This window comes from Hippocampus bargibanti, linkage group LG13 (assembly GCF_051943395.1).
Source record: "Hippocampus bargibanti isolate YZ-2025 linkage group LG13, ASM5194339v1, whole genome shotgun sequence".
NCBI classification, from domain to species: Eukaryota; Metazoa; Chordata; class Actinopteri; order Syngnathiformes; family Syngnathidae; genus Hippocampus; species Hippocampus bargibanti.
This window is the reverse complement of record NC_142746.1, coordinates 16,075,175-16,087,400: the sequence shown is the minus strand read 5'-3', so window position 1 is coordinate 16,087,400 and position 12,226 is coordinate 16,075,175. Positions and strand designations below refer to the sequence as shown.

Below are 12,226 nucleotides of genomic sequence, written 5' to 3'. Positions count from 1 at the left end.
CACAGCCCCGCTTTGTTCAGCGGAAAGGTCAATGCTGTTGGACAGTGCAGCTGGATGGAGGCATGGCTTGAGGAGCCCACATCGGAGCGTCAGCGCAGAGGGCCGATGCGCATGTGGAACTGTCGCGGCTTGGAATTGAAGCGGATTTACGTTGTACAGGAGATGTGACAATCTCCTTGTGTGAATGGATGCTACAGCTTCATGTTTACTTTCAACATTTAGCTTGTAGCGGATGTACACCTTTTCACCATGACGTCCCTGATCCGCTGGTGAAAAGGACGCTTTGATCCTCCTCTTTTCATCTAGAACTTCTTCATACAACAAAGGGTGGAGAAATTATTGTATTGTGTCACATTATTTGTTGTATTTTTTTGTTGTTTTAACTTCAAGATGGCGCCTTAACAGTGGCTGCCTTTACAGCAGGTCTTGTATTTTGTTTTTCTACTTTTCCTCTATCTTTCCTCTTCCTTTCATCACTTTGCTGCTGTGAAATGTAAATTTCTCCACTGCGAGACTAATAACGGCGAAATCAATCCTATCCAAACACATTTCCACAGTAGTTTGTATTCTTTAATGTATCAAAATTTGCAAAAGAAATTAAAAATCATTGTGAGCAAATGTTCTATATGAATATGTACAAATAGGGAGACAATCATAAATACACTTCAAACAAAAGTTGTTTAAAAGTGATCGCACTGTTAAGGAAATAAATCATGCACAGTGCACGTAAAACACATTCCAATGACCAAAGCACACACCATAGTGTGCTCCAGGAACAGTCACAATGCCCCTCAAAAACAAATGTCTCCTTTTAGGAAGGACATGCGCCTTTTCTAAGAAAGCACAAATAGGCCACAAGAGGCAGAGCCACGTATAACAAATTTCTTTCTGCAAGGATCACATCCCTATTACCGTATTTTTCCCACTATAAGGCACTAAAAACCTTAATTTTTTTCAAAAGATGAACATGCACTTTAGAATCCAGTGCGCTTTATATATGGAAAATACAGTCCATATTTTAGATTTACTTTTTTCCCACCTTCAAATAATATACCAATCCTGAACAGTTGCAAAATGTTACACGTAATGTACAGATGCAACTCAATACATTAAAATATGGGAATTTAATTTCAGTAGTTAAAAAAAAACTCAATTTGATGGATCCATCACACAGAATTAATATTTCACTATAATTATATTTCACATGTAAACAAAACACTTACTTAAAGGACAACCGATGTCACTTTTTTTGTTTCTGAACTGACATCAGAAAAAAGTTTTATAGCATCTAAAATACCCAAAACACGCAGTATGACATTTTATTTAAATGCAAAACACCAATAAAAATGACTTAAAGTGTCCAAAATCTGCAAAAAATTGAGCTGCGAATTGGGGATTTTCAGAAAGTCCCGCCCCAGTTCGTGACGTCAAGCCATGACGTCTTGAATTGCTGGAGAATCAAAACAATGGCTTCAGATTCGGAGAATATGCTTTTGTTACACATCCAGTTATGAATATGATTCAAATAGTTCTGAAGAGGAAAGCATATGTTTGCAATCGATTAAAGAATTTATTCCGTGTCATTTTGAGGCATCTGGACTGCAATGTAGTGTCCCAGAAAAGAGGCACAAAATGACGACCTCCTGTGGTCACCTCCGTTTCCACAGGCTGATAAATTCCTTATATGGAGCTTGGATGCCCTCTTCTGGCGGCTTTTGGGTGCAACACAAGGTTTTCAGACCAAACAAGTACAGCAAAATACATTGACGTGATGGAAGGACTGCTACAATGTGTCTTTTTTTTCGGTCACGGGCGTTCCTTTAGTGACGTCACGTAGGGAGTCGCCACCAACTCAAAAAACAATACTTCCTGAATATTCAGCGTGAGTCTTAAAACGTAAATATAGCTATATGCGGTGGAATCTTTGTAAAATACGCTCATAGAAGTCATTTGAAGCCATTTTACAAATTATGGACACAACTTGTCCGGAGACGTCGGTTGTCCTTTAAGTAACCATAATGAAGAGATTACATTCCGTGTGAAAATCAGTTTAAAATAGAAGTCATATCTGAATCAGTCTTCTGATTTTTGAATTTCTTTCATTTTCCTGTTTAATGTATTTTCCAGTGTATAAGGCGCACCCAAAAGCCTTGGTTTCCTTGAAAAGATCACGCTGCGCCTTATACGGGAAGTAATATTGCGCCACAAGAGATCTCGCAACTACTGGCAGCAGCTACGACTCCATTTCCCCCGGAGAGGAAGTAGTGTGTAAAACCAGCCTCTACTGTAGCGCCTTATCATGCAATGTGCCTTATATTTAGAAAACGTATCTATTTATATATTATATTTGGAAAACCTTTTTATTGATTGAAGGTGCGCCTGATAGTCCGGGGTACAGTATAAGGAAAAACTTTGAAAATACACCATTCATTGGGGGTGCGCTTTATACTCCGGTGTGCCTTATACACAGGAAATTACGGTACATGAGTTTCTATCAAAATTTAACTGCTGAAATAAATTCATCGAAATGCATCAGTATGGATTTAATTCAACCTGCACTTTAGAGTATCGAAGTAAGAAGTGACTTTTAGCTCGTAAATAACGGCGGTGGCGAAAAGCTAATTACAGTAAAGTCTCGTTATAGCGATATCGGTTATATTGATAGTACTGCTTATTACGATACTATTTCTATGAACGCAAGGAGAAAGTTTACATGCAGGATCGGATATATCGATAGTCCGGTTATATCGATATTTTTTCCGACTCCCGAGAATATCGATATAACGATACTTTACTGTATTAACACCACTGGCAGATTCGGGAACAAGTACCTATTCTCAAAAAAATGTTCCATGGTAAGATGAACACTTCCCTTCTGCTCAGATACGCCAACGCACCACTTGTGGCTGACAGAAAGAGTAAAATTTTATAGTCAGTGTTCTGTTTGGACAGCCCAACGCGTTTTGCTCTCAGTTTCTGGGCTGGGAGTTGAACTCGTGGCAGATATTTTGGACGATCTTGGGCACAAATTTGTACAGGTTGTCAAACTCATCCACAAAGAAGGAATGTTCCTTGTCGGGGTCAGTGGCGATGTACTCTAGCTCGTCCTGGGCAGCCCAAGCGATCCCGATGGAGTAGGCGATCACACCTGGAACACAGGTAGGAAGGAGCGTTATACACAAGCCTCACACGCTGCAAATGAGATCAGGACATGGCGCTGGAAACCGGTGAAATTTAATCAACATTACTTTATGTGACGCAAAATATTCTGTTTTTGACATATTTGTATTTTTAACTCATTCACTGCCTGAACATATGCAAAAGTATCGACTCCAGTGCCAGGGTTTTTGTCATTTTCACTCAAATTGCACGACCCACAGATTATTGAGTTTTAGGACTACATAAACATTCAATGCAGCGTAAGAAACCTTAGACTCTCTTCTTTCATCAGAAGAAAGGAGTTAATTCCTAAGTTATATAGGACTGGAGTTATCTGAGCTTGAAATGGGGGCGGCTGTACAAAAGGCAAATGCTGCCCCCGTGTGGTAGGGTAAAACATTGCCACAGGTCTGACTAGCGCTTTATCGGCGAAAAACAACAACAAAGAAAAACCAAAACGCGAACAAATTCGGGTTTTGGTTCTCCACGGCATGCTCTAAAATTCAGAATAAATTCGGGAATTTGACCAATAAAAGCTTCCACAATCCAGACTTTAACATGTCGTGCATTGCAATTCTTAGCTATATTTGTGAAACATTGTCCACCTGTTACTGAAACTAACCTTTAATTCATCATCATTGACAACACAATATATTATTATTTTTGTATTATTGTTGTTATAAGAATTATTATAATAAACCCAATGTGCTTAAAGGGCCCAGTTTATTCGATTCCAGTTTTAGAAGCAAACATGGTGAAGTAGCATTTAAATGTTACGCTGCATTAAAGTGGTATTTGTCCAACAGGCCTCACCTTTGCTATGCACAGCCAGTGCAGGTGCTCTGACATCATCATAAGAGCGCCCATCTGTGATCACGATCATTATTTTGCGTTTGTTGGGCTTGGATTTGGTAAAGAGTTGCTCGGCGGCAAAAGTGATGGCAGCTCCCGTGCTGGTGCCGCCGCTCCAGTAGTTGATGCGTTTGATGGCGTTGAGCAGTTCGGCCTTTGAGTTATGTTGGCCAAAGGCAAATTCCAGCCGCTGCTCGTAGGTATATTGCACGGTACCAACTCGCGTGTCTGTGTCGGAGATCTCGAACTCTCGCGTGATGTTGGCCACAAACTGGAGCACAGTGCGGAAGTTGCCGGTGCCCACGCTGCTAGAGCCGTCGATCACAAAGGCGATGTCGTTGGCGTTCAGGCACGTTTTGCTGCAAACCAGTCGGTCTGTGTCGCACACTCGCTTTACCAGAGGCTGAACGCTTTTCCTCAGAGCGAACCAGCTCGACACGGGCAAGGAGAAGAAGCCGTTTGTGCGACACACGGCCTGTTGGAATGCAAGACAACAAACACCCTTTCAACAAATGGTCTACATGAAGTTCGGATACAACTTTTGGACTACTGGTATTTATTTTTAGCGTCAAATCTACTGAAAAAATAATCCCGTATTTTCCGGTGTATAAGGCGCGCCAGAGTATAAAACGCACCCCTAATGAAGGGTGTATTTCCAACCTTTTTCCATATACAGGTAACATCCGAGTTACGACCGATGTGAGTTACGACCACCCGTAGTACCACGACCGCCGGCCCCCCCCCCCCCTTTTTTTTAAATTAATTCTACACCTGGCGTCGCAACGCGCAAGTAGGCGACAACGCGTACTACAATTTTGGCCAGCCACACACACACACATGTCACACACTCGCATAGCAATCGACTGCGTGACTACACTCAATACACTAGTTATACAGTGCAGATACCGTCACGGCAACATCTCCTTGCTTTTTTTCTTCGGCGTCCGCCTGAGTCCGAGCATGTGTGTCGGGCGACCTCTTCTGACCGTTAGTAGGGAGAGCGAGAGCACCAGTGGACTTCAATTTGTTTGTTGTTGTTTTTTATCAGGCATTATTTTTGTACATATGTACCTACGTATTTTGCTTTTTTTGTATTTTTTTACATGCTTAATTTTGTATTTGTACCTACAGTATATGTTGTTTGAATACTGTAATAATGCTGTGTTCTTTACGTATAAGTGTTTTCTTTAACCCACGATATAACATCTAAATATAAAATATAAATCGATAATATGAAATATAAAATGATATAAACGACACTAAAAGGTAAGTATAAAATTTATAAATGAACTGTATAGTAAACAGTTTTGTATACATTACAGGTACAGTTATACAGTAATAAAAATCAAGAATACGAAATATAAAATAATAAAAATGACACTAAAAGTTATCAAATGTATAAATGAACTGTCATCAGATTGGTATATAATAGTATTCAATAGAAAACGTTGCTTAAAAACAACAGATTGAAATCGTATACTATCCTGTCATGTAAACGTCACGTCGGCCATTTTGAATGGATTTCGATTTACGACCGTTTGACTTACGACCATTTTGTCGGAACAGAACCCGGTCGTAATTCGGGTGTTACCTGTATAAAGCACACTGGACTATAAGGCGCATCTTCAATGAATGAAAAAAAGCTTTCCAAATATAATGTATAAATATATAAAAGCTTTCCATACATAACTCACACCACTGGGGTTGCGTACAACTTTTTCTACAGGGGGAAATGGAGTCGTGTCTGCTGACAGTAATTGCGGGACCTGTTAAGGCTCAATATTACTTCACATATAAGGCGCACCAGCATATAAGGCGCAGAAAATGAAGACCTTTGGGTGCACCTTATAGACCCAAAAATATCGGAATTATTTTTGTCTTATACTGTGCTAATGTGTAAAAAAAAAATACAGTATATGGATTGATTCTTTATTGCATTTCAGCGATTTTAAGAGCTTATATTAACCATCAAAATATGAATTGCAACAACTGGTTAGATACAAAAGTACCCTTTGCCATAAAGTAACAGCATTAAATACATTGCCATTATATGTCACTGGCATAAATAGCCGAACAAAGATTTTAGGAGACACAATCACTGCTCTTTCGTCTTACCTTATCCACAAAATTTGCTTCGACTAGGTTTTGTTTCTCGTTGTCATCGGCACCCTCAATGGTAACGAAAAAGATGTTGATGCCCGATTCCCGTGCAAGTCGCGACGCTTCCGCCACCTTGTCGGTGGGCCATCCGTCCACCAGCACCACGGCAACATTTGGAGCGCCTCCTCTGTTCCCGTTGGCATCACTAAAGTAGTGAGTGTTGATGTAGGCCAGGGCCTTCCCTGTTTAGACACCAGGTGGCAGCAAAGTCAAGAACAGAACAGCCGTGTTTTTCATTTTGAAGCGGCCTTCTATTTTGCGGGTCAGACAATCGGAGGATACAAACAGACAACCTTTCATTCACTCCGATGGCATCTTCAATCAAGCAAACTAACATGGGTGTTTTGGGGATTGAATCCAAAGACGTCAGAACTGTGAGGCAGACACGTTAAGCACTGTGTTGTCTGTCATAATGTAACCCGAGTATTTATCTTGAAGCTTTTTTCGGGTCTAAGTATATATATTCCAGTTTCATACTAATTATAATGTATTGGTGAGACAGATGTGCCGCTATCAACAACGTTGAACCCGATGGATATGAGCATGGATACGCCAGGCATATAAAATGTGATGTTCCGAGAGTAAGGTATGAAAATAAGTACCGTTTTATGGTGAAGAATAAAAATAACAATTTAACTCATTCACTGCCATTCACAAATTTATTCGGGAATTGAAAATATGATTGTAAAATACGCTCAGTAGAAGTCATTTGAAGCCATTTTACAAATTATGGACACGGAGACGTCGGTTGTCCTTTAGGGTTTTAGAGAATTGCTTGCGTTTCCTAACCATCCACGCATTTGAGAAAAATGTACTTGACAAAATAAAACCATAAACAGCATGTGTAGCCTTTTTCTAGTCCACACAAGCACGTCTGTAGACTACACAACAGCAGCATTATATAGTGCAATCCCGTCATTAACCATGGAATAGGCTGCATAGTAACCTAAAAATGGCCAAACAGGAGACATTTTCTTCAAAACTATTATAAGTTCTCATACTTTGACATGATCTGAGGGTGAACAAAAAAAAAATGCTATTTGTATCCCACTGAAAGCCCCCCACAAGTCCACCATCCCCCTAACCGTCACTCCTCTTCCGTTTGGTCCGAGCCAAAGAAAAACAATGTTTACAGATGCAGGACTGTAATTTGTCGAACAGTGCATGGCAGCAAAATTTAGATCTAATTCTAACCTTGCATGTGAAAATGAGCCTAGCTCATAAACAGAACAATAAGAGATTTGCTTTCCCTTTCGCACTTTTGTGTCATGTGGGCCCTTCACTCACCCACATTGGAGGCGCCTCCTTTTTGCGCAATCTTGGTGATGCTGGTCTTCACGTCTCTGGAGTTGGAGTAACTCTTGAGGCTGATCTCTGTGACAGCGTCGTCCCTGTGCAGCAAGCAACAATGCAATAGATGCCGGAGTCCATCCATGTGAACCCCCACTACCCTGCTAAAAAATTGATTTCTATGTCAGGATAAGAAAAAACTAACCCGTATTGAATGATGCCCATCATGGGTCCAGCCACGCCAATGTTGATGACCTGAGCCACCTCAGCCAGAAAGTCCTTCTGGATCTTAAAACGCCTCTTACCGATGCTCCAGCTCCCATCCATCAAGAATACCAGGTCGACTTTACATTCTAAGGAAACATCGTAACAGTCACAAATAGACAGAAAGAGATTTAAAAAAAAATAGGACTTTTATACATTACAGGTACAGTTATACAGTAATAAAAATCAATAATACAAAATATAAAATAAAAAAAAATGACACTAAAAGTTATCAAATGTATAAATGAACCGTCATCAGATTGGTATATAATAGTATTCAATAGAAAACGTTGCTTAAAAACAACAGATTGACATCGTATACTATCCTGTCGTGTAAACGTCACGTCAGCCATTTTGAATGGATTTCGATTTACGACCGTTTGTTTTACGACCATTTTGTCGGAACAGAACCCGGTCGTAATTCGGGTGTTACCTGTATAAAGCACACTGGACTATAAGGCGCATCTTCAATGAATGAAAAAAAAGCTTTCCAAATATAATGTATAAATATATAAAAGTTTTCCATACATAACTCACACCACTGGGGTTGCGCACAACTTTTTCTAGAGGGGGAAATGGAGTCGTGTCTGCTGACAGTAATTGCGAGACCTGTTAAGGCTCAATATTACTTCACATATAAGGCGCACCAGCGTATAAGGCGCAGAGTTATCTTTTGAAGAAAATGAAGGCCTTTGGGTGCACCTTATACACCCAAAAATATCATAATTATTTTTGTCTTATACTGTGCTAATGTGTAAAAAAAATACAGTACAGTGAGACCTCAACTTACAAACACCTTATCTTACAAACTTTTCGTCTTACAAACTTCATGGGCTTCATGTTGATGAATACAAACAAAAGCCCAATCCAAAATCGTAAACATGCTATGTTAAATACACTAAACAACACAATTTTCATGAACCAGTGAGAATAAATGACCACTAGCTGTACGGTGTATCTATAAGAGGGGAAGCTGCACTGTTGTGGGTGTGGTTCCTGCTGACATGAATCGAATCCAAGTGACTCTGTTCAATGCATTTTAGTGCATGTTTAGTTTGAAAACAAATGAGTTGCTGTTGAAAATGCAAGTTTTACATTTAGGCGTGAGTGTTGCACCACATGATTTGGGGACTTTAACTTATTCACTGCCAGACGTGCAAAAATGTGTAATTTCCAGGGGTTTGGCATTTCCACTCAAATTCCAGGACCCAGAGGATTAAGTTTTAGGACTACATAAACATTCAATACAGCGTTAGAAACCTTAGAGTCTTATTTTTCTTCAGAAAAAAAGAGTTAATTCCTAAGTTATATGGGTATGTAGTAATATGAGGTGCGAGTGGCTATATAAAAGGGAAATGCTGACCCCTCGTGAAAGGGAAAAAAACCTGCCAGAGGTCTGACCAGCGCCTTTTCGGGACACATTTGGGAATGGCGCTCCATGTCATATTTCAATGATCGTGAATGAGTTAAAGTTAATTTTATCACCATTTTATGATGTCTAAAACGTGATTTAATATGTGTTGTTTAATTGTTCCTCATACCTGGGTCTCCCTGTGACACAGGTTCAGGTGCTCTGGGTGGAGGTGCCTGCTCTCTCATACTGAAGCCTGCAATTCAAAGTGACACTTCAAAAATATCGCATAGAGGGCTTATTTGTCTCTACCCATCATAGTTGAGTCAGATTTGGTTTTGTTAAATATTTTTCAGTGCACATATCTCACATACAGTGTAATTATTTTAATGCAGCAATCATCAATGACCTGCCTGTGCTCAACAAATAGACCCTAAGCACCAGCTGAGTAGCTCACAACTGTGTTCAAAAACTAGCTTAACATTTCCTTGAAATGTCGATTTCTGCGCTACCGTGTTAAATTGTTACAAAATGGCTGTTATAAATCATCAATATGATCTCCAATTAATAAAAATAATCCGGACACAGTGAACCACTTACCAGCCAATGAATTGAAAGGCACACAGAGACAATAGAAGAGGTTGAAAGACTTCTGTTGATTTGGATTAACGAAAAGCAGCTAACAGCGGACCGTCTGAGTGAGGGTATTATTGTCGAGAAAGCATGGCAACTTCACTTGGATATCATCCAGAGGCAACTACATCAATGACCATCACAAAGGTAAATAAAACAACTTTAGTATATAGTCCAGTTAATTTCTTTAATTACAATACAATAGCACATTTACTATACATAAAATAGGTATATTTTGTGTAGTTTTCAGGGTTATTCAGTAGAAAATTGTTTTATGGGGATCTGGGAACGGATTATTCTCATTTTTAATTGTCTCTTATGGGAAAAAAATGTTTGGCAGACAAACTTTTTGCCTTACACTTTCTGGGAACTAATTAAGTTCGTAAGCTGAGGTATCTCTGTACTAAAATAATAAAATACTTACAAATATTCATTTTCAAAATCTTTTGCATACTTATTGAAAAAAAACCTCTGATCACGGATTTATATTTTTAGAATAAAGATGATTTCCAGATGCCTTGGCCTTTCCTTCTTGAAGCATAAAAAGATGTTGATCAAAGAGAAATAAAGTCAGATATACAGTACAGTATAAGGAACAAGAAGTACATTTTGTCATGGAATTTTCCCCCTATACCAACAGCTGTGTTCTTTCGAGTCTGTGTGTGTTTGTGTGTGTGTAGGATAAACATGAAGCTAATCAGGGCCTGCTTTGATCCACAAGCCATCGTGCTGTTTGACATTATCTCAACATCCCTTCAATTAGAGGCCGGCCATAAAACCAGATGCTTTTTCCTTGGATAACCTCAGCTTGGTTTCTAGCCAAAGGACTTACTTGGTGCTAAGACAATGCCACTAAGAAGCAGAAGAAAAAAAAAGGATCGCTAAAGACCTTACCTGACTGATAAAGGTTTGCATCAGGCCTCCATTCATCCACTGTCTCCACTGCACAGATGAAACCACACAATTCAGCTCACACCCACAAATACTCACGACAGACTTGGCATGAATACGTGAAAGTCACACATCATGTGGTTCGTCCAAGCTGATGCCTGTTTGGATACAAGCAGGTGTTTTGCGGCCATGTTGACCGCAGCTCACCTCTCGTATGTGTTGTATCCAGCGGCGCTTGGCGGTTCCCGTCCAAATCACTGGATCGGGATACTAAAAGAAACACATGTTCAGTCGTCGTACAACCGTGACGCGCATCTCATGCCAAACAAACACTGCAGCAAGTCGGCCCACTGCCACAGTCTTCGGTTCTCATCTGGTGAGTTATTTGGCAGAATTTGAGTGCCTCGTGCCGGGAAGGAATTTCCTTTCTCTTAAGGTTTGTTTTCCAGGCGTCTTCAAACAGATGGAGCTACAACCTGTAATTGGGGGAAGTGAGCGCTGCTTGCGTCTTGCCAATGAGCCGTGACTGAGCCTATAAACAAATGCAATGACTTTGCCCTCAAAAATACTTAGAGGGAGTAGCTTGACTTGTTGGAAAATGAAATTATTTGCGCTTTCGGAAAGAAAATGCATTCAAAACAAGTCTGAGGGACCTCAAAGAATGACGTCACTTTTATCCTCTCAAATAAAAAATAGTTTTATTGCCGACTGATGACAATAATTGTGAATGACATCATAATGACATGACAACGCAAGTTAAGTGCCGGAAGACTCGATATGGGAACTAATGCGCAATGCTGTAAAAAATAATCATCAAGTAAACAGTCTATTAGACTTCAACAATTATGTTTGATTTGGTCGCCCTGTGTATCACTTAAAATGGAGTCTACCTCTTTCAAACAGTTCAAGAAGAACCAATCTAAATGACTCCACAAAGACGATGAATGAATGGACCAACATTTTGGAATAATATGTCTGTAACATAACTTCTTAACTCATGCACTGCCAATTCACGAATTTATTATTCAGGAATTGAAAATATGACAGAGAGCGCCATTCCCAAATTAGTTTGGGTTTAGTATTTTTTTTCTTGCTTGGGTGCCGATAAAGTGCTGGCCAGACTGGCCAGTGATTTGTTCCAGCTTCAGCTCTTGTTAAAGCGCTATTTAAAACCAATATGTAGGTACGTATTGCATTGTATTATGGAGAGTTGCCCTCATTTTAAGCTCACATAACTCCAAACAAATGTAGTTTAGGAATTAACTTTTTTTTCTGATGAAAGAAGAGAGGCTAAGGTTTCTTACGCTGCATTGAATTTTTTTGTAGTCCTAAAACTCAATATTCTGCGGGTCCTGGAATTTGCGTGAAAATGACAAAAACCCTGGCACTGGAGTGGACACATTTTTATGTCTGGAAGTGAATTATTTCATGTTGGTTATTTCCTGTGTTATTTTCAATGGTAGGTAACCATACTATGCACTACAAAAGAAAAAAAAATGTGTCGAGGTGTGACTTATTTTGTGTTTAATATTAATTAAAATAAAGTTAACTAAAATCTGACAAACACTTCTCAGGGTGATGAATTTTAATTCACATTCTGCCAATTATCAATCTAACGGCAAACAT

At 39.5% G+C, this 12,226-nt stretch overlaps 1 protein-coding gene across 3 annotated transcripts in view; it reads right to left on the bottom strand.

The window, feature by feature from the left end:
- Positions 1 to 554: 554 nt before the first annotated feature.
- vit (vitrin) overlaps positions 555 to 12,226 on the bottom strand; it is a 30,732-nt gene continuing 19,060 nt past the window's right edge. For all 3 annotated transcript variants that reach the window (XM_089012473.1, XM_089012476.1, XM_089012475.1), the window contains 8 exons: positions 10,808 to 10,870; positions 10,604 to 10,651; positions 9,267 to 9,332; positions 7,667 to 7,814; positions 7,459 to 7,562; positions 6,127 to 6,353; positions 3,973 to 4,486; positions 555 to 3,148 (listed from right to left, as the gene is read on the bottom strand). In XM_089012473.1, coding sequence (XP_088868599.1) covers positions 2,970 to 3,148; positions 3,973 to 4,486; positions 6,127 to 6,353; positions 7,459 to 7,562; positions 7,667 to 7,814; positions 9,267 to 9,332; positions 10,604 to 10,651; positions 10,808 to 10,870 — 1,349 coding nt within the window. In that variant the 3' untranslated portion in view covers positions 555 to 2,969. The remainder of the gene's footprint in view (positions 3,149 to 3,972; positions 4,487 to 6,126; positions 6,354 to 7,458; positions 7,563 to 7,666; positions 7,815 to 9,266; positions 9,333 to 10,603; positions 10,652 to 10,807; positions 10,871 to 12,226) is intronic.